General features: G+C 45.0%; 2 protein-coding genes across 5 annotated transcripts in view; both read left to right on the top strand.

The window, feature by feature from the left end:
* The window catches only part of LOC138786703 (zinc finger protein 665-like), a 130,879-nt gene that overhangs the window by 50,967 nt on the left and 60,273 nt on the right, over positions 1 to 19,639 (top strand). The window contains exons 1-5 of one of the 4 annotated variants that reach the window (XM_069963683.1): positions 6,045 to 6,195; positions 6,658 to 6,806; positions 7,234 to 7,401; positions 7,495 to 7,618; positions 7,705 to 7,766. The exons of 1 other annotated variant lie outside the window; for it this stretch is intronic. In XM_069963683.1, the coding sequence (XP_069819784.1) occupies positions 6,729 to 6,806; positions 7,234 to 7,401; positions 7,495 to 7,618; positions 7,705 to 7,766 (432 nt within the window). In that variant the 5' untranslated portion in view covers positions 6,045 to 6,195; positions 6,658 to 6,728. Of the gene's footprint in view, positions 1 to 6,044; positions 6,196 to 6,258; positions 6,283 to 6,302; positions 6,411 to 6,657; positions 6,807 to 7,233; positions 7,402 to 7,494; positions 7,619 to 7,704; positions 7,767 to 19,639 lie in introns of those variants that run through there. 2 more of the 4 variants (XM_069963685.1, XM_069963684.1) reach the window with 2 other exon arrangements.
* LOC138786868 (zinc finger protein 84-like) lies at positions 7,860 to 18,770 on the top strand. The gene is made up of 3 exons (XM_069963934.1): positions 7,860 to 8,147; positions 10,165 to 11,123; positions 18,280 to 18,770. The coding sequence occupies exons 1-3, from the start codon at positions 7,928 to 7,930 to the stop codon at positions 18,673 to 18,675; spliced, it is 1,575 nt and encodes a 524-aa protein (XP_069820035.1). The 5' UTR covers positions 7,860 to 7,927; the 3' UTR covers positions 18,676 to 18,770.

The raw sequence follows: 19,639 nt of genomic DNA on the forward strand, positions 1-19,639 counted from the left end.
CCCCCTCTCTCCATTCCATGATTTTTAACCCCCCGCCCCCCCCCCCCCCCCCAAAAAAGGGTATACGCTAACAAATGTGTTATATAAAGTCGCGTTTAGACCGAATAGCAGACACAAACGTTGAGCTCAACACGAAATGGACCTGGTTTTGCATGCAAATGAACTGGCGGTAGAATAGTATATTGAAAAGCATTCAGAGCTTGTAACGTCCAGAAAAAAAAAATAATTTTGTATATTCGTATATAACCAACAGGAAAATGGCTATGGTTCGGGGATCATCCTTTAATCATACACCTATAGAGTGCGCCACAAAGACTAAAAGGGGTTTTCCAGGAATATAAAAATCACAGCTTTTGCAAAAACGTCACCCATGACCTGTGTGTGTGGTATTGCAGTTTAGCTCCATTCACTTCAACAGAAGTAATAGCCCTAGTCCAAGGAACGATTATCGTTCATAAACTCGCTCCAACGACCGCTCGTTAACGATAATCGCTTCGTGGAATTGGTGTGAACGAGCGAACGACAAAGGCGAAATTGTTATACTGTTGTTCAAAATTTTTTTCAGCATGTTGAAAAAAAGTCGTTGGTCTTTGAAAGATAATTCGCTAATGGGTTCGTAAAATTAGAAATCTTTCAGTCGTTCGTAAAAAGGTTTTAAAAAAAGCAGGTGTGTCTTATGGTCATGATAACCCCGGCGAACGTTTTAAACGACCATGTAACGACCGCAAAATAATCGCTACACTACATATATCGTTCACGTTATGTGTTATCGTTCGCTAAAAAAAAATCGTTTAGTGATCATTAACGAGCGGTCGTTGGAGCAAGTTTATGAACGATAATCGTTCCGTGGAATAGGGCTATAAGCTACAAAACCCCACCCAACCAGAGCATAAGAGTGGTTGTGGAAGAAAGTGTTTTTCTAAGCCTGGATTGTCTCCTTCGATGATTGGTAAAGGATTGTCTTCTTCAATTATTGGTTGTAACGGGTAGAGCTGGCACAAGAAGGTGAATCGCCATAGAGTGCTGTTGTACTTTTTCAGAGGAGCGGAGCCCCCAGTTTTCACCAGAGCCCACCTTAACCCCTTAAGGACGGAGCCAATTTAGATTTTTGCATTTTCGTTTTTTCCTCCTTGTGTTTAAAAGGCCATAGCACTTGCATTTTTCCACCTAGAAACCCACATGAGCCCTTATTTTTTGCGCCACTAATTGTACTTTGCAATGACAGGCTGATTTTTTGCATAAAGTACACTGCGAAACCAGAAAAAAATTCAAAGTGTGGTGAAATAAAAACAAAAACAAAACACATTTTTTTTATTTGGGGGGGATTGTGTTTTTACGTCATTCGCCCTGGGGTAAAACTGACTTGTTATGCATGTTCCTCAAGTCGTTACGATTAAAACGATATATAACATGTATAACTTATATTGTATCTGATGGCCGGTAAAAAATTCAAACCATTGTTAACAAATATATGTTCCTTAAAATTGCTCTATTCCCAGGCTTATAGCGCTTTTATCCTTTGGTCTATGGAGCTGTGTCAGGTGTCATTTTTTGCGCCATGATGTGTTCTTTCTATCGGTACCTTGATTGCACATATACGACTTTTTGATCGCTTTTTATTACATTTTTTCTGGATTTGATGCGACCAAAAATGCGCAATTTTGCACTTGGGGATTTTTTTGCGCTTATGCCGTTTACCGTGCGAGATCAGTAATGTGATTAATTAATAGTTCAGGCGATTACGCACGCGGCGATAGCAAACATGCTTATTTATTTATAACCTGGGAAAAGGGGGGTGATTCAGACTTTTATCAGGGGAGGGGGCTTTTTATTGATAACACTTTATTTTTATTTTTTTACACATATACTAGAAGCCCCCCCTGGGGTTAGGGTTATTCCCCCCTGGGGTTAGGGTTATTCCCACTGGGGGACTTCTAGTATATACACTTTGATCTCTCATTGAGATCTTTGCTGTATAGTTATACAGCAAAGATCAATGAGATCGGCACTCTTGCTTTCGGCTGCTGCAGCCGAAAACAAATGAGTGCCGAGCCGGGGACGGCGCCATCTTGGAGCGGTCCCCGGCCAGCTTCAGTTACGGAGATCGCTCCTCCAGGACAACGTCCTGGAGGAGCGATCTCCCCCACTAGACACCAGGGAACGGATGCCTCCGGTAATCGGAGGCAGCTGTCAACTTTGACAGCTGCCTCCGATTACCTTATTAGTGGGCACGGCGATCGGACCGTGCCCGCTAATAGCCGCGGTCCCGGGCTACATGCGGCACCCGGGACCGCGGCGGCGGCGACCCCGTTCTGAATGCCGTTAACGACAACAGGGCGTAAATATACGCCCTTTTGTCGTTAAGGGGTTAAAGCAGGATGGACCCCACTGCAGAAAACTCACAGGTTGCTGCCCTCAGAGAAGGACCCCAGTGACTACCGACAGGAGGAAATAAAGGAGCTCTGGAGCCCGGGACTAGACATTCTACTTCTGCCGTCCATTTTCAGTATGAAGATGTTCTAAGCTCTAATTGGAGCTGAGCAGAGAACAAGGAATGGAACAAGATCCAAACGGCTAGAAGGTCGCTAGGAAGGTGGCGGAGGCGTGGTTTGCTGACTGAAACACCCCAACAAAAGAGCACAGAGGTCTGGAGGTGATGAGCCTAGAATTTACTAGAACTTGTGTGCTGAGCCTTTAAATACAGGTGAACAGATGTGCACCTGCCACTAGAGGGAGCTCAATTCCCCAGAATGCCTGCTCAGCACAGGTGAGAAGATGCCAGAAGACAAGCAAACCAAGAAAGAACAGGAGAGCAAACAGATGACCGAAGTGCAGTGCAGGTACGGGATAATGGACACGACCATGTGCCGTTACATTGGTTAAGGGTTGTCACCTCTGATGATTGGTAAAGGGTTGTCTCCTTCGATGATTGGTAATTAGGTTGTCCCTATTGGACAATAGAAGATGGCAGCACCTCATGATGTTGCCTCAGTGACCTAAATATAAATATACAACTGGGGGCAGCACACAGTGGATATACACTCACCGGCCACTTTATTAGTTACACCTGTCCAACTGCACGTTACCACTTAATTTCTAATCAGCCAATCACATGGCGGCAACTCAATGCATTTAGGCATGTAGACATGGTCAAGACAATCTCCTGCAGTTCAAATCGAGCATCAGTATGGGGAAGAAAGGTGATTTGAGTGCCTTTGAACGTGGCATGATTGTTGGTGCCAGAAGGGCTGGTCTGAGTATTTCAGAAACTACTGATCTACTGGGATTTTCACGCACAACCATCTCTAGGGTTTACAGAGAATGGTCCGAAAAAGAAAAAACATCCAGTGAGCGGCAGTTCTGTGGGCGGAAATGCCTTGTTGATGCCAGAGGTCAGAGGAGAATGGGCAGACTGGTTTGAGCTGATAGAAAGGCAACAGTGACTGAAATAGCCAACCGTTACAACCAAGGTAGGCAGAAGAGCATCTCTGAATGCACAGTACTTCCAACTTTGAGGCAGATGGGCTACAGCAGCAGAAGACCACACCGGGTGCCGCTCCTTTCAGCTAAGAACAGGAAACTGAGGCTACAATTTGCACAAGCTCATCGAAATTGGACAGTAGAAGATTGGAAAAACGTTGCCTGGTCTGATGAGTCTCGATTTCTGCTGCGACATTCGGATGGTAGGGTCAGAATTTGGCATCAACAACATGAAAGCACGGATCCATCCTGCCTTGTATCAACGGTTCAGGCTGCTGGTGGTGTCATGGTGTGGGGAATATTTTCTTGGCACTCTTTGGGCCCATTGGTACCAATTGAGCATCGTTGCAACGCCACAGCCTACCTGAGTATTGTTGCTGACCATGTCCATCCCTTTATGACCACAATGTACCCAACATCTGATGGCTACTTTCAGCAGGATAATGCGCCATGTCATAAAGCTAGAATCATCTCAGACTGGTTTCTTGAACATGACAATGAGTTCACTGTACTCCAATGGCCTCACAGTCACCAGATCTCAATCCAATAGAGCATCTTTGGGATGTGGTGGAACGGGAGATTCGCATCATGGATGTGCAGCCGACAAATCTGCGGCAACTGTGTGATGCTATCATGTCAATATGGACCAAAATCTCTGAGGAAGCTTCCAGCACCTTGTTGTATCTATGCCACGAAGAATTGAGGCAGCTCTGAAGGCAAAAGGGGGTCCAACCCGTTACTAGCATGGTGTACCTAATAAAGTGGCCGGTGAGTGTATATACAACTGGGGGCAGCACACAGGGGACATATATATACAACTGGGGCAGCACACAGGGGACATATATATACAACTGGGGGCAGCAAAAAGGGACATAAATACAACTGGGGGCAGCACACAGGGGACATATATACAAGTGGGGGCAGCACACGGGACATATATACAACTGGGGGCAGCACACAGGGGACATATATATACAACTGGGGGCAGCAAAAAAGGGACATATATACAACTGGGGGCAGCACACAGGGGACATATATACAAGTGGGGTAGCACACAGGGGACATATATACAAGTGGGGTAGCACACAGGGGACATATATACAACTGGGGGCAGCACACAGGGGACATATATACAACTGGGGAAGCAAAAAGAGTATATATATACAACTGGGGGCAGCACACAGAGGACATATATACAACTGGGGGCATATATACAATTGGGGGCTGCACACGGCATAAATATACACAACTGGGGAAGCACACAGGGGTCTATATACTACTGGGGCAGAACAAAGGGGACATATACACAACTGGGGGAGCACACAGGGGACATATATGCAACTGGTGGAGTACACAGGGGTCATATATACAACTGGGGGCAGCACACAGGGGATATATATACTACTGGGGCAGCACACAGGGGTCTATATACTACTGGGGGAGCACATAGGGGGTCTATATACTACTGGGGCAGCACACAAGGGGTCTATATACTACTGGGGCAGCACACAGGGGTCTATACTATATTGGGACTGCACAGAGGGGCCTTACTACTATACTGGGGCACAGAGCATACCTAATTATTAAGTTGGGGCACAGGGACACCTTAAAACTATGTGGGCACAGAGAGGTGCAACTACTATATAGGGGTACAGGGGACCTAACTACTGTATGTGCTGGAGCCTAAAATGCTTCTCTATCAGATTCTGGAGAGAGGATTCACAGCCAGGGGAAAACTTCAAGTTGGCCCACACAATTTGCCTTCTCTGCCTAGGGCACCAAAACACATACAGCTCAGCAACATGTACATTACACATATACAGCTCAGCTACATGTACATTACACATATACAGCTCAGCTACATGTACATTACACACATACAGCTCAGCTACATGTACATTACACACATATACAGCTCAGCTACATGTACATTACACATATACAGCTCAGCTACATGTACATTACACACATACAGCTCAGCTACATGTACATTACACATATACAGCTCAGCTACATGTACATTACACACATACAGCTCAGCTACATGTACATTACACACATACAGCTCAGCTACATGTACATTACACATATACAGCTCAGCTACATGTACATTACACATATACAGCTCAGCTACATGTACATTACACACATACAGTTTAGCTACATGTACATTATACACATACAGCTCAGCTACATGTACATTACACATATACAGCTCAGCTACATGTACATTACACACATACAGCTCAGCTACATGTACATTACACACAGGGCTCTGCTGCAGGGATATATAACACACACATACACAGCTCTGCTCCACACACATCACACACAGACACAGACAGCTCTGCTGCAGGCATATATAACACACACATACACAGCTCTGCTCCACACACATCACACACAGACACAGACAGCTCTGCTGCACACACATCACTTCAGCTCATCCAGCACAGCAGAGTCCTGCATACACTGAGCAGCAGCCCCTGATCAAGTGACTCCTCCTCCTCCATGTGACTGATCACATGACTGTGACATCATGGCAGGTCCTGGAAGCACAGGGGAAGCACACGGCTCCTGTACAGCTCTGCAGGTGGAGGGATGAGGGAATTGGGGATTTTCCAGAATGACTAAGGACATGGATGTTTTGGCTCATTCTCCGGTTTGGGTTTTGCTGTGAATTGAGATGAGTTGATTTACATAACAGGACAAGAGGTGTGTCTATGGGAGGAAGTAGTCATGGTTTGTTTGTTTTTTACAACCCCTTTAACCCTTTCAGGACATGACTATGTTGATTCTTCAGTAAGAAACCTTGTATTTCCTTTATGTAGCTGTATTTGGGGACCGGTTTCTTGGCCGTATAATGTATCATGGAGAAGGAAAAAGTATATAGGCTGAAACTGAAAAAGATAGAAGTGCGATTTAAAGGGGTACTCCGCAAAGGATACGTTTTTTTCACAATTGTCGGGAGGAGGTGGATGCAAGCAATTGTATCCTTTAATAATCTATGTGTTTTTTTTTTTTTTTTTTTTCATGCTAAAGTCTTGTATCACCCTGAGCTGTGATTGGTTGCTATGGGCAACTAGGAGAGTCTGACTATGAGACAGAATAGTTTGGACATTTCCGCCCACGGCCGTACACAATCATTACACGCCGTCTTATCTTGTTTCCTTTCAGGTTCCTACAGTGCAAGATCCTCTGAGGATGAGATCTATATAAGTGACTTGTTGTGATCGACTGATTCAGTGATGGAGAGAGACAGGAACAAGATGGCCGACAGGATAATAACCCTCACCCTACACATACTCTTCCTGCTTACTGGGGAGGTGAGGGATTCTGGGAGTGATGTCATCATGACATCATTCTTATCTATGGAATAACAGATGGATAGGACTGGGGAGGTGAGGGATTCTGGGAGTGATGTCATCATGACCTCATTCTTATCTATGGAATAACAGATGGATAGGACTGGGGAGGTGAGGGATTCTGGGAGTGATGTCATCATGACATCATTCTTATCTATGGAATAACAGATGGATAGGACTGGAGAGGTGAGGGATTCTGGGAGTGATGTCATCATGACATCATTCTTATCTATGGAATAACATGGATAGGACTGGAGAGGTGAGGGATTCTGGGAGTGATGTCATCATGACATCATTCTTATCTATGGAATAACAGATGGATAGGACTGGAGAGGTGAGGGATTCTGGGAATGGATGGAGTGATAGTAATGTGTCTCTCCATACACAGGATTACACAGTAGTGAAGAAGTCCTCTAGTGGGCGCTGTGGGGCCCCTGGGTGTGAAGGATGGGGAAGAACCCTGAGCCCAATCCCGGGGCCCCTGATACATGAGGAAATGGAGGAAGAGAAGATCCTAGAAGTCACCAACAAGATGGTGGAGCTGCTGAGTGGAGAGGTGAGACTGTGGCTGCTGGGAATGCTGGGACATTATACAGTAACACCACTGGAGGGGTGGGGGGGATGACTGTGTGATCATTGTGTGTGTCAGGTTCCTATAAGGTGTCAGGACGTGGCGGTCTATTTCTCCATGGAGGAGTGGGAGTATGTAGAAGGACACAAGGATCAGTACAAGGATGTGATGCTGGAGGATCAGCAGCCCCTCCCATCAGCAGGTAATAGACAGGACTATATACACACCTCCTCTCTGTATTATCTGGATGGAAAGAATGAATTCAGTCTCTGTATGTGTTCCCTCCAGTCAGATCCAGTAAGAGAACAGCACCAGAGAGATGTCCCCGTCCTCTTCTTCCTCAGGATCAGGTAGATGGAGATGTTCCCTATGATCAGTACATCCCACCTGACTTCTCCTACTGTCTGATGACTTCTACAATATTTCTCTCACATCTTATCAGGGGGAAGATGGGAACAATATTAATGCTCCAGAGACAGATGTGAGCAGTGATGAGCAGTATAAGGAGAACATGACTATAGGAAAATATCTGAACTATTATGTTGCTGTGGACAATATGGTAAAAGAAGAAGAGTCAGATGCGAGCAGTGATGAACAGTATAAGGATGACATCACAACATGGAAGGATATGAACTATAGTAATGATATAGACATAAAGGTAAAAGAAGAAGAGACAGATGTGAGCAGTGATGAGCAGTGTAAGGAGGACATTCCTACAGGTAGCTGCCCAGGTAAGTGGGATCCACTAAAAGCAGAGAACACTCACACATTCTCCACAGTCATCCTGCTGACACTGCTAGTACTACTATTACCCCCACACAACTGCACATCGCCTGCCTTGTCCATCTTGTCCCATATTACACTGCTTTTATTGGGAATCCACATATATTTTGTTTAAAATAACATGAAACGTGATGAAATTTTCCTAATATGAAGTGTAGTGGGTTACTGCAGCTTTGTGGACAGACATCAGTAGGTACACTGCTACTTACACAAGAGACAGCTGCCCTCAGCTTTATGGGTAATGAGAGATGAAAGGGAAGCTGTGATTTACCTGTTAGTAACAGTGAGGATCATGTGCAGCAGGCGGACAGGTTTAGCTTTCCGGTACACAGCCCAGACCTAATATTCCTATAGTGACTGAAAATAGAGTGATCACTTGTAAGAGTTTTTTAAAGAAATGTAAAGGTTGGGAAACCATGATTATTAAAACTAACGTTAAAGGGGTATTCCCCTCTGGTAGAATGCACACTAAATCATGTCTCCTCCTGGAGACAAACAATTCCTTCTATACTTGTTATTATCTATTCAGTCTCCTTCTCTGAGTTCTGAGCTGCTGTTTTCTGCTGTCTCTGCACTGTGTAATGTTAATGTGAGGTCAAGTTACTTGTGACCTTACTGTGATTAGCCCTCTTGGCCTCACAGAGTGCAGAGACAGGTGGCCAGGAATACTGTTTACGTAAGCTGTCTGAGAAGGGAGGAAGGAGGAGGAGGGAGATACTGAGATAACAGCTCACACACAGTTTTCTTCAGCAGAAAGCAGCAACTCAAAACATGTATTTTACCAGAGTGAAATACCAATTTAACTCCAGGATGCCCCAGATCAGAGTGAGCTCTTCTTCTACTTTCTGTGGACCCTCATTCAGGAGGACTTTAAGGAATCACTTTAACCTAGAGTACTTAAGACTTTTTAACCCCTTCACGTCAGCAATCTGTATATATACGTTCCTACTGCACATACCCCGTGCAGTAGGGTTGTACATATACAGTCCTGACTGTAAAGGGGTTTGATGTGTGCGGGACTGCTGCAGTGAGAGCGGTCCCGCACACATCAGTGTCCCGGGAGCTGAGGATAATGAGAGGCAGCTGCAATCCCGCAGCTGCCTCTCATTAACCCCTTAAACGCCGCAATCTTTAGCAATCGCGGCGTTAAAGGTATTCAGTGACGGGACAAGCACCTGTCACTAAGTGATTGGGACCTCCGCAGCCATGCTGCGGAGTCCCAATCGCTTGTACCGACAGGCGTGGACAAGCCACTTATCTCCGTCCTGTCAGATCAGCCATCCATGCATAGTCTACTCTCAGGCAGGCTGTATGCACAGATCGCCGATAACACTGATCTATGCTATGGCATTGCATAGATCAGTACATGCAATCTAATGATTAAAGTGAAAATAAAGTGTAATTAAAATAAGTTTTTAAAAGTATTAAAAAAAACCTTATAACCCCCCCCTCAATTAAAAAATATAAAAAATGTATAAATAAATAAAATAAACATATTATATATATAGAATGCGGAATTGTCCGATCTATTAAAATATAGCATTATTGTCCCCGCACAGTGAACGGCCTAAACGGAAAAAAAACACAAAAAAACCCGCTAGGATTGCTGATTTTTAAAAAATTATATATCAGAAAAAGAATGAATAAAAAGGGATCGAAATTTTTCTGTTACACCAATATGATATTAATAAAAACTAGAGATCATGGCGCAAAAAATGGCACCCCGACCAGCCCTGTAGGTGGAAAAATAAAAGCGCTATGGCTCTTAGAAGACGGGGAGGATCATTGCATTAATTTCACCTGGCATCAATGGGCTGGTCTTGAAGGGGTTAATGGCCGGGACACCATTAAGGAAGAATTAAGAATAAAAAATATATATATTTACATGTTAAAAAAAAAAAGGCAGACTTCCTGCTGGTCATAAAATGTTAAAATATTATATATTAAATGTTTTAATCTTGGCAGATGACTGTACCAAGAGCTCTGGATATCTGATGTCATCAGCTGATCATATCATACAATATACAGATGAAGAGCAAGCCTTTATACCAGATATACACATCGATGAGACTTCATCCTGTTCGTTTCAGCAGGCCCTATCTTCTGATGCATCACAGGCTATAAAGCAAAATGTAAGCCACGTGAGAGATGTTACACATCAGACAACATGGACAGAGGAGAAACCATCTTCCTCCTCAGAATATGAAAAATTACACCTTATTCAATATCAACCAGCTCACATGGGAGAGAAAACATATTCATGCTCAGAATGTGGGAAATGTTTTAATAAGAAATCGCATCTTTATAGACATCAGAGAATTCACACAGGGGAGAGGCCCTATTCATGTACAGAATGTGGGAAAAGTTTTACTCAGAAACTACATCTTGTTCGACATCAAAGAACTCACACAGGAGAGAGGCCATTTTCATGCTTAGAGTGTGGGAAATGTTTTTCCCGGGATACGCGGCTTGTTAAACATCAGAAAATTCACACAAGAGAGAAGCTATTTTCATGTGAAGAATGTGAGGAATGTTTCTCCCTGCAGTCAGATCTTGTGAAACATCAGAAAATTCACACAGGAACCAGGAGATTTTTATGTTCAGAATGTGGGAAATATTTTACTCAGAAAACATATCTTCTTAGACATCAGAGAATTCATACAGGGGAGAGACCATATTTGTGTTCAGAATGTGGGAAATGTTTTGCTCAAAAATTAAATCTTGTTCGACATCTAAAAACGCACACAGGAGAGAAGCCATTTTCATGCTTGGAATGTGGTAAGAGTTTTACTCGAAAACTACATCTTGCTCAACATCAAAGAACTCACACAGGAGAGAAGCCGTTTTCATGCCAAGAATGTGGTAAATGTTTTTCTCAGCAACACACACTCAGTAATCATCAGAGAACTCACACAGGGGAGAAGGCATTTTCATGTTCAGAGTGTGGGAAACGTTTTACTCGGAAATCATCTCTTAATAGGCATCAAAGAACTCACATAGGAGAGTAGCTGATTTTTACTCTTTGGAATTCATTTTATTAACAATTTGTACAAGAAAGAAATGCAACCATTACAGTCCCAGTAAGGTTACGTCTTATAAGTGAAAGAGAAAACAACTGAGAACATTTAACAATGTTTCTGTTATAGCCAATAAATGTCTTTTTATAAACCAACCTTGTAACTAGACTATTTTTCTTTACTAGATTTAATTTTTTTTTCTTTAACAGCAGACCGCCACTGACCTCAATGGGCCGCCTGGACAATCCAAGGATCATCCAGGCGGCCTGTCCCACTCCTCCCTGCTCATTGTTTATGTGTGTAATAGCACAGACAGTCAGCGGGAAGTGAGCGCTGACCTGACAGGTTGGTGCTTGCTTGCTCCTACAAATCATGCTGTGTAATACAGTCTTAAGCTTGGGTGCCTCCATATAGTAATAATGCCTCCTGCTGTGCCCTCCATATAGTAATAATGCCTCCTGCTGTGCCCTCCATATAGTAATAATGTCTCCTGCTGTACCCTCCATATAGTAATAATGTCCCCTGCTGTGCCCCCATACAGTAATAATGTCCCCTGCTGTGCCCCCATACAGTAATAATGCCTTCTGCTGTGCCCCCCATATAGTAATAATGTTCCCTGCTGTGCCTTTAATATAGTAATAATGCCTCCATATAGTAATAATGTCCAGTGCAGTGCCCCATATAGTAATAATGCCCCTGCTGTGCCCTACATATAGAAATAATGCCTCCTACTGTGCCCTGAATAATAATGTCCCCTGCTGTGCCCTCCATATAGTAATAATGTCTTCTGTGAATCGAGTTCCACAGAATGCCCCTCTTTGATGGGATCCTTAGGTAAACACTGATGTCCTATCATCATGCCTGGCAGTGAGGGGATTGTTTCCCTCCCTCCCTGCATCTAGAGCCGCAGAACTTAGATATAGTAAAGAAAGACAGGGAGACCTCAGAAGCTTTGGAGACTGGGGGACCTCACATGGAGCGGCTGCTAGAGACTGGGGGACCTCACATGGAGCGGCTGCTGGAGACTGGGGGACCTCACATGGAGCGGCTGCTAGAGACTGGGGGACCTCACATGGAGCGGCTGCTAGAGACTGGGGGACCTCACATGGAGCAGCTGCTGGAGACTGGGGGACTTCACATGGAACGGCTGCTGGAGACTGGGGGACCTCACATGGAGCGGCTGCTGGAGACTGAGGGACCTCACATGGAGCGGCCTGTAGAGACTGGGGGACCTCACATGGAGCGCCTGCTGGAGACTGGGGGACCTCACATGGAGCGGCTGCTAGAGACTGGGGGACCTCACATGGAGCAGCTGCTGGAGACTGGGGGACCTCACATGGAGCGGCTGCTGGAGACTGGGGGACCTCACATGGAGCGGCTGCTGGAGACTGGGGGACCTCACATGGAGCGCCTGCTGGAGACTGGGGGACCTCACATGGAGCGCCTGCTGGAGACTGGGGGACCTCACATGGAGCGGCTGCTAGAGACTGGGGGACCTCACATGGAGCAGCTGCTGGAGACTGGGGGACCTCACATGGAGCGGCTGCTGGAGACTGGGGGACCTCACATGGAGCGGCTGCTGGAGACTGGGGACCTCACATGGAGTGGCTACTGGAGACTGGGGTCCTCACATGGAGCAGCTGCTGGAGACTGGGGGACCTCACCTGGAGCGGCTGCTGCTGGAGACTGGGGAACCTCACATGGAGCGGCTGCTGCTGGAGACTGGGGGACCTCACCTGGAGCGGCTGCTGGAGACTGGGGGATCTCACATGGAGCAGCTGCTGGAGACTGGAGGACCTCACATGGAGCGGCTGCTGGAGACTGGGGGACCTCACATGGAGCGGCTGCTGCTGGAGACTGGGGGACCTCACATGGAGCGGCTGCTGGAGACTGGGGGACCTCACATGGAGCAGCTGCTGGAGACTGGAGGACCTCACATGGAGCGGCTGCTGGAGACTGGGGGACCTCACATGGAGCGGCTGCTGCTGGAGACTGGGGGACCTCACATGGAGCGGCTGCTGCTGGAGACTGGGGGACCTCACATGGAGCGGCTGCTGCTGGAGACTGGGGGACCTCACATGGAGCGGCTGCTGGAGACTCGGTGACCTCACATGGAGCGGCTGCTGCAGACTGGGGGACCTCACATGGAGCGGCTGCTGCTGGAGACTGGGGGACCTCACATGGAGCGGCTGCTGGAGACAGTATTTGACAGTAGTGTATAACACACACATATATAGCTCTACTGTGTACACATACAGCTCAGCTACATGTACATTACACACATACAGCTCAGCTACATGTACATTACACATATATACAGCTCAGCTACATGTACATTACACACATACAGCTCAGCTACATGTACATTACACACATACAGCTCAGCTACATGTACATTACACATATACAGCTCAGCTACATGTACATTACACACATACAGCTCAGCTACATGTACATTACACACATACAGCTCAGCTACATGTACATTACACACATACAGCTCAGCTACATGTACATTACATATATACAGATATACTGTGTACACATACAGCTCAGCTACATGTACATTACACACATACAGCTCAGCTACATGTACATTACACATATACAGCTCAGCTACATGTACATTACACATATATACAGCTCAGCTACATGTACATTACACACATACAGCTCAGCTACATGTACATTACACACATACAGCTCAGCTACATGTACATTACACACATACAGCTCAGCTGCAGGCATATATAACACACACATACACAGCTCTGCTCCACACACATCACAGACAGCTCTGCTGCACACACATCACTTCAGCTCATCCAGCACAGCAGAGTCCTGCATACACTGAGCAGCAGCCCCTGATCATGTGACTTCTCCTCCTCCTCCTCCATGTGACTGATCACATGACTGTGACATCACGGCAGGTCCTGCAAGCACACGGCTCCTGTACAGCTCTGCAGGCGGAGGGATGTGTGGAATCACCGAGGGACAGCAGGACCTTTAACCCCTTCAGCACCAGGCGGTTTTGAGCTGTAACGATGAAGTTTCTCTTGGTTTCCCATTGATTCCTTCCTTGTTCCTATCTCCTTCGTTTCTGTCGCTTGTTGTGGGGTCAGTTGTATTTTTTATTGTTACCATTTTAATTCAGCTATTGATGTTTTTTAATTTATGGGTCAGAAGTATTACAGTGAAATAATATTGCTGTATTTTATGTTTTACTAGATCAGCACTTACGTCTGCCAATGGAGTGCATGGCTATCCAGCCAAACAGCGCCACTCTTGTCAGACAACAGTTATACAACTTTGTAATGTGTGTTATGTAAGTGAATGGCCCCCTTCCCCGTGTTCCCCCCCACCCCGGAAGTGTGGTGCATTATACTCACCGCATATGTGTCGACCCTGGCCGCCATCTTGGGACAATGATAACATCTTCGGGAGGCCGGCCGAACCACTCCAGCCGTCCCTCATGCCAGCCCCCCTTGCCGCGTCATCAGCTGCTCAGCCACGATTGGCTGAGCATAACTGTGCTCAGCCAATTGTGGCTGAGCAGCCGATGACGCGGCAGAGGTTTACACTTATACTAGAAGCCCCCCTGGGGTTAGGGTTATTCCCCCTGGGGGACTTCTAGTATAAGCACACTGATCTCTTATTGAGATCTATGCAGTATAGTTATACTACATAGATCAATGAGATCGGCACTCGATTGCTTTCGGCTGCTGCAGCCAAAAGCAATCGAGTGCCGAGCCGGGATCAGCACCATTACCGTGCAGATCCCAGCTGGGTGAGGACATGGGGATTGCTCCTCCGGGACAACATCGCTTGGGGGGGGATCCCCCCACTAGACAACAAGGAACAGGCTGCAAGAAGTATTCAGATGCAGCTGTCAACTTTGACAGCTGCATCTGAATACTTAATTAGCACCGATCGGACTGTGCCTGCTAATAGCCACGGTCCCGGGCTACATATAGCATCCGGGACCGCAGTGGCTGTGCTCCCCCGCTCTGAACTCCCCTAGGCGGCCCAGGACGTACCTGCTCGCCCAGGATTGTCTAGGGGCTAAGGGTATCTGGCCCGTGCCGTAAGCCACAACGTTTCGGTTCCCAGAATACACTAAGGGTATGTCGAGAAGTTGGCCCTCAGTGTTCATACCTTGATAAGTAAGTAGATCAGGCTCGCTCTATTGGTAAGTTCATCAGTAAAATAAGCTCCTTGGCTCCTATAAGTCTCCATTAGTTGTGGTGCTGACCCCAGTGAATCTCCTCACAGGCTGTGGTCCCCTCAGAGGATGTTACTCCTGCCACAGCTGCCCTCAACTGACCAGGAAATTCCTGTCACAACTGCCTCTTATGGGGAGCTCATTAGAATAGCTCCGCCCTCTTTCCGGACCTTTCTCCTACCTAGTGCAGTACACTAAGGAGGCAGGTGGTGTTGTTATGGTGACTCCCTGAGTGTGGTGTGTGTGGATAATAAAGGTGACCCATCTCCAGCATGGCTCCTCTCTATAATACAATAAAGAATTACCAATATATTATCAAATCTATATTAATACAATACAGGGTCCATTCTCTGCCGGACCTTAGAGAAACCCCCAACTCCTGTACACTACAGTATTACAGCTCAGATCCAGTGAAGTGAATGGAGCTGAGCTGTAATACCACACACCGATTATGTTGTTTTTGCAAGAAATTAGCTGTGTCTTCCTAATCCTGGACAATCCCTTTAAGTTTCCTTTACACATTAGCACATTAGGGAATGGTAACCTGACAAATCAAACATATCACATATATTCCCCCCCCAAAGCTACCTCAACATTGGTAACCACAGTGATTCCGGTATATACTCCATGTGATTGCTGTATAACAACAACAGAAATTGTTGTCATGTGCCAGACATCAATAATGGTGAAGTCTGGGATTCACCTCATGTTCCAATCTATCTATGAATAATTTGTCTCATATATATATATATATATATATATATATAGTTATATCTCCTCCAACATTTCCCTTATTATTGTAGTATCATCTTCTTTCCATTCAGGTTCTTACAATTTCCATGACTGACGGATCAAGGATGAAGAAAGACAGAGACAAGATGGCGGAGAGGATAATAACCCTCACCCTAGAAATACTCTTCCGGCTTACTGGAGAGGTGAGGGATTCTGGGAGTGATGTCATCATGACATCATTCTTATCTATGGAATAACAGATGGATAGGACTGGAGAGGTGAGGGATTCTGGGAGTGATGTCATCATGACATCATTCTTATCTATGGAATAACAGATGGATAGGACTGGAGAGGTGAGGGATTGTGGGAGTGATGTCATCATGACATCATTCTTATCTATGGAATAACAGATGGATAGGACTGGAGAGGTGAGGGATTCTGGGAATGGATGGAGTGATAGTAATGTGTCTCTCCATACACAGGATTACACAGTAGTGAAGAAGTCCTCTAGTGGGCGCTGTGGGGCCCCTGGGTGTGAAGGATGGGGAAGAACCCTGAGCCCAATCCCGGGGCCCCTGATACATGAGGAAATGGAGGAAGAGAAGATCCTAGAAGTCACCAACAAGATGGTGGAGCTGCTGAGTGGAGAGGTGAGACTGTGGCTGCTGGGAATGCTGGGACATTATACAGTAACACCACTGGAGGGGTGGGGGGGATGACTGTGTGATCATTGTGTGTGTCAGGTTCCTATAAGGTGTCAGGACGTGGCGGTCTATTTCTCCATGGAGGAGTGGGAGTATGTAGAAGGACACAAGGATCAGTACAAGGATGTGATGCTGGAGGATCAGCAGCCCCTCCTATTAGCAGGTAAGTTATACAATGCAGAATTTATATTCTGATTTCTATTGCTCCTATTAAAAAAATTAGCTTATATTTCCTATTGTTATATGAGACTATGGGCTTGGGCTTTTTTTATTGCCACAAGTTTGTGGTACATATATCTTGATATAGCTACCTGCCCTAATGTTACATGCTGGGAAAGCTAAACTGAAATTTATATATAGGAATGTTATATTGTAAATATAATATTAGAAACAGTGATCTGTTTCTCTTATGGCTCTACTAGGCTTTGCTCCCACCTAGCCAGAATCCTGCTCCACACTGATGAGGGGCAACACCCCGAAACAGCTGTCTGTGGATGGATACCTGGCCTTGGTTTTTCTTTTGTCATTACATTGAATTATAGGGCCACTTAATATGGTGGTTTCCTTACAGGAGCCACCCCTTGGCTGGGCCCGGAGGGATATCTGGCTAGTCCTGTGTTTGGGGACTCTTAAATCAGGCTCCATGGGCTCTTTTTTGGATGTAAATATATTATTTCTATTCTTGGCAGCTGACTGTATTAGGAGCTCAGGGGAACATCTGATACCTTCAGACTGTAAAGCTTATGAAGTAAAACATGAAGAGAATTCCTTTATTCTGGATATACCCCCAATTCTTGACAGCCCCGAAATTCCATCTGATACTTTTAAGCTGGTTCTGCTTTCTGATTCACCTGAGACTGAACAGAATATAAGTCACACATGGGGTGTTGAACATGAATGGGCTATGACAGAGGAAAAACTATATTCACTTTCAGAATTTGAGAAATGTTTTACTGAGACACCAAATGTGGCTCAACATCTGAGCACTCACACAGGGAAGACATTTTCATGTTTGGAATGTGGCAAATGTTTTATTCGGAAGGCACATCTACTTAGACATCAAATATCTCACACAGGGGAGAGACCATTTTCATGTTCAGAATGTGATAAATGTTTTGTCCGTAAAGCACATCTTCTTAGACATAAAAGAACTCACACCGGAGAGAAGCCTTTTTCATGTTCCGAATGTGGGAAATGTTATTCCCAACAAGCAGCTCTTGTTAAACATAAGATAATTCACACAGAAGAGAAGTCATTTTCAGAAAGTGGGAAATTTCTTACCACAAAATCAGGCAATGGTCAAAGTCACGTAAAAGTTAAGCCATTTGCATGTCCAGAATGTGGCAAATGTTTCATTGCGAAATCGAATCTTGTTATACATCAAAGAAGTCATACAGGAGAGAAGCCATTTTCATGTGCAGAATGTGGGAAATGTTGTTCTCAACAGTCGGACCTTGTTAAGCACCAGAGAATTCACACAGGAGAGAAGCCATATTCGTGTTCTGAATGTGGAAAATGTTTTGCTACAAAATCACGTCTTGCCCAACATCAGAGAAGTCACACTGGACTAAAACCCTTTTCATGTTCTGAGTGTCGCAAATGTTTTACTCGGAGATCATATCTTCTTATACATCAGAGAACTCACACAGGGGAGAAACCGTTTTCATGTTCAGAATGTGGGAAATGTTTTGCTCGGAAATTATATTTTGTTCGACATCAAAGAACTCACGTGAGAGAGAAGCCATATTTGTCCTCGATGGGAGATGTTTCAATTGGACAACAGATCTTGCTAAACATCTGAGGCATATCCATGTCTAAAAGATATTTATCTTCTTAAAAATCATCGAACTTACACAGGGAAATATCTATTATTTTTTTCCTTTAGGATTACTGTATTGCCAATTTGTAAAAATAAATAAATAAAATAAATAAAGCTTTTACATTTTGATAACGATTATGTCGAAAGGGAAAACTGTGTGTGCTATATAGGGAATAGCATACAGAGGAGGCACCTGTATATCCACCGTGTGCATAGAATATCCCACATCATTTCATATCGGGACACCTACGGGGTTTAAAGGGGTTATCCAGCGAAAATTATTTTCTTTCAAATCCAACTAAGTTATATAGATCTGTAAGCTTCTTCTATTTAAAAAATCTCAAGTCTTCCACTACTTTTCAGCTGCCGTATGTCCTGCAGGAAGTGGTGTTTTCTTTTCAGTCTGACACAGTGCTCTCTGCTGCCTCCTCTGTCCATGTCAGGAACTGTCCAGAGCAGCAGCAAATCCCTCTAGAAAACCTCTCCTGCTCCGGACAGTTCCTGACATGGATAGGGGTGGCAGCAGAGAGCACTGTGTCAGACTGGAAAAAATACACCACTTCCTGCAGGACATACAGCAGCTGATAAGTATGGGAAGATAATCACAGCAAAGTCCATGACAATATATCATTAGACAAAAAGAAGATGCCTTGTATATGCTATAATCACAGATGGGATCCTCTAAAACTTAACTTTTAATATTCACATTAACGGAGAAGTCCGGCGAAATTTTTATTAAAGTATTGTATTGCCACCCCAAAAGTTATACAAATCACCAATATACACTTATTACAGGAAATGCTTATAAAGTGCTTTTTTCCTTGCACTTACTACTGCATCAAGGCTTCACTTCCCGGGTAACATGGTGATGTCACTTTCTTGATAACATGGTGATGTCACTTCCTTGATAAACATGGTGATGTCACTTCCTGGATAACATGGTGTT

The sequence above is a fragment of the Dendropsophus ebraccatus genome, chromosome 3, assembly GCF_027789765.1.
Source record: "Dendropsophus ebraccatus isolate aDenEbr1 chromosome 3, aDenEbr1.pat, whole genome shotgun sequence".
Classification (NCBI taxonomy): domain Eukaryota; kingdom Metazoa; phylum Chordata; class Amphibia; order Anura; family Hylidae; genus Dendropsophus; species Dendropsophus ebraccatus.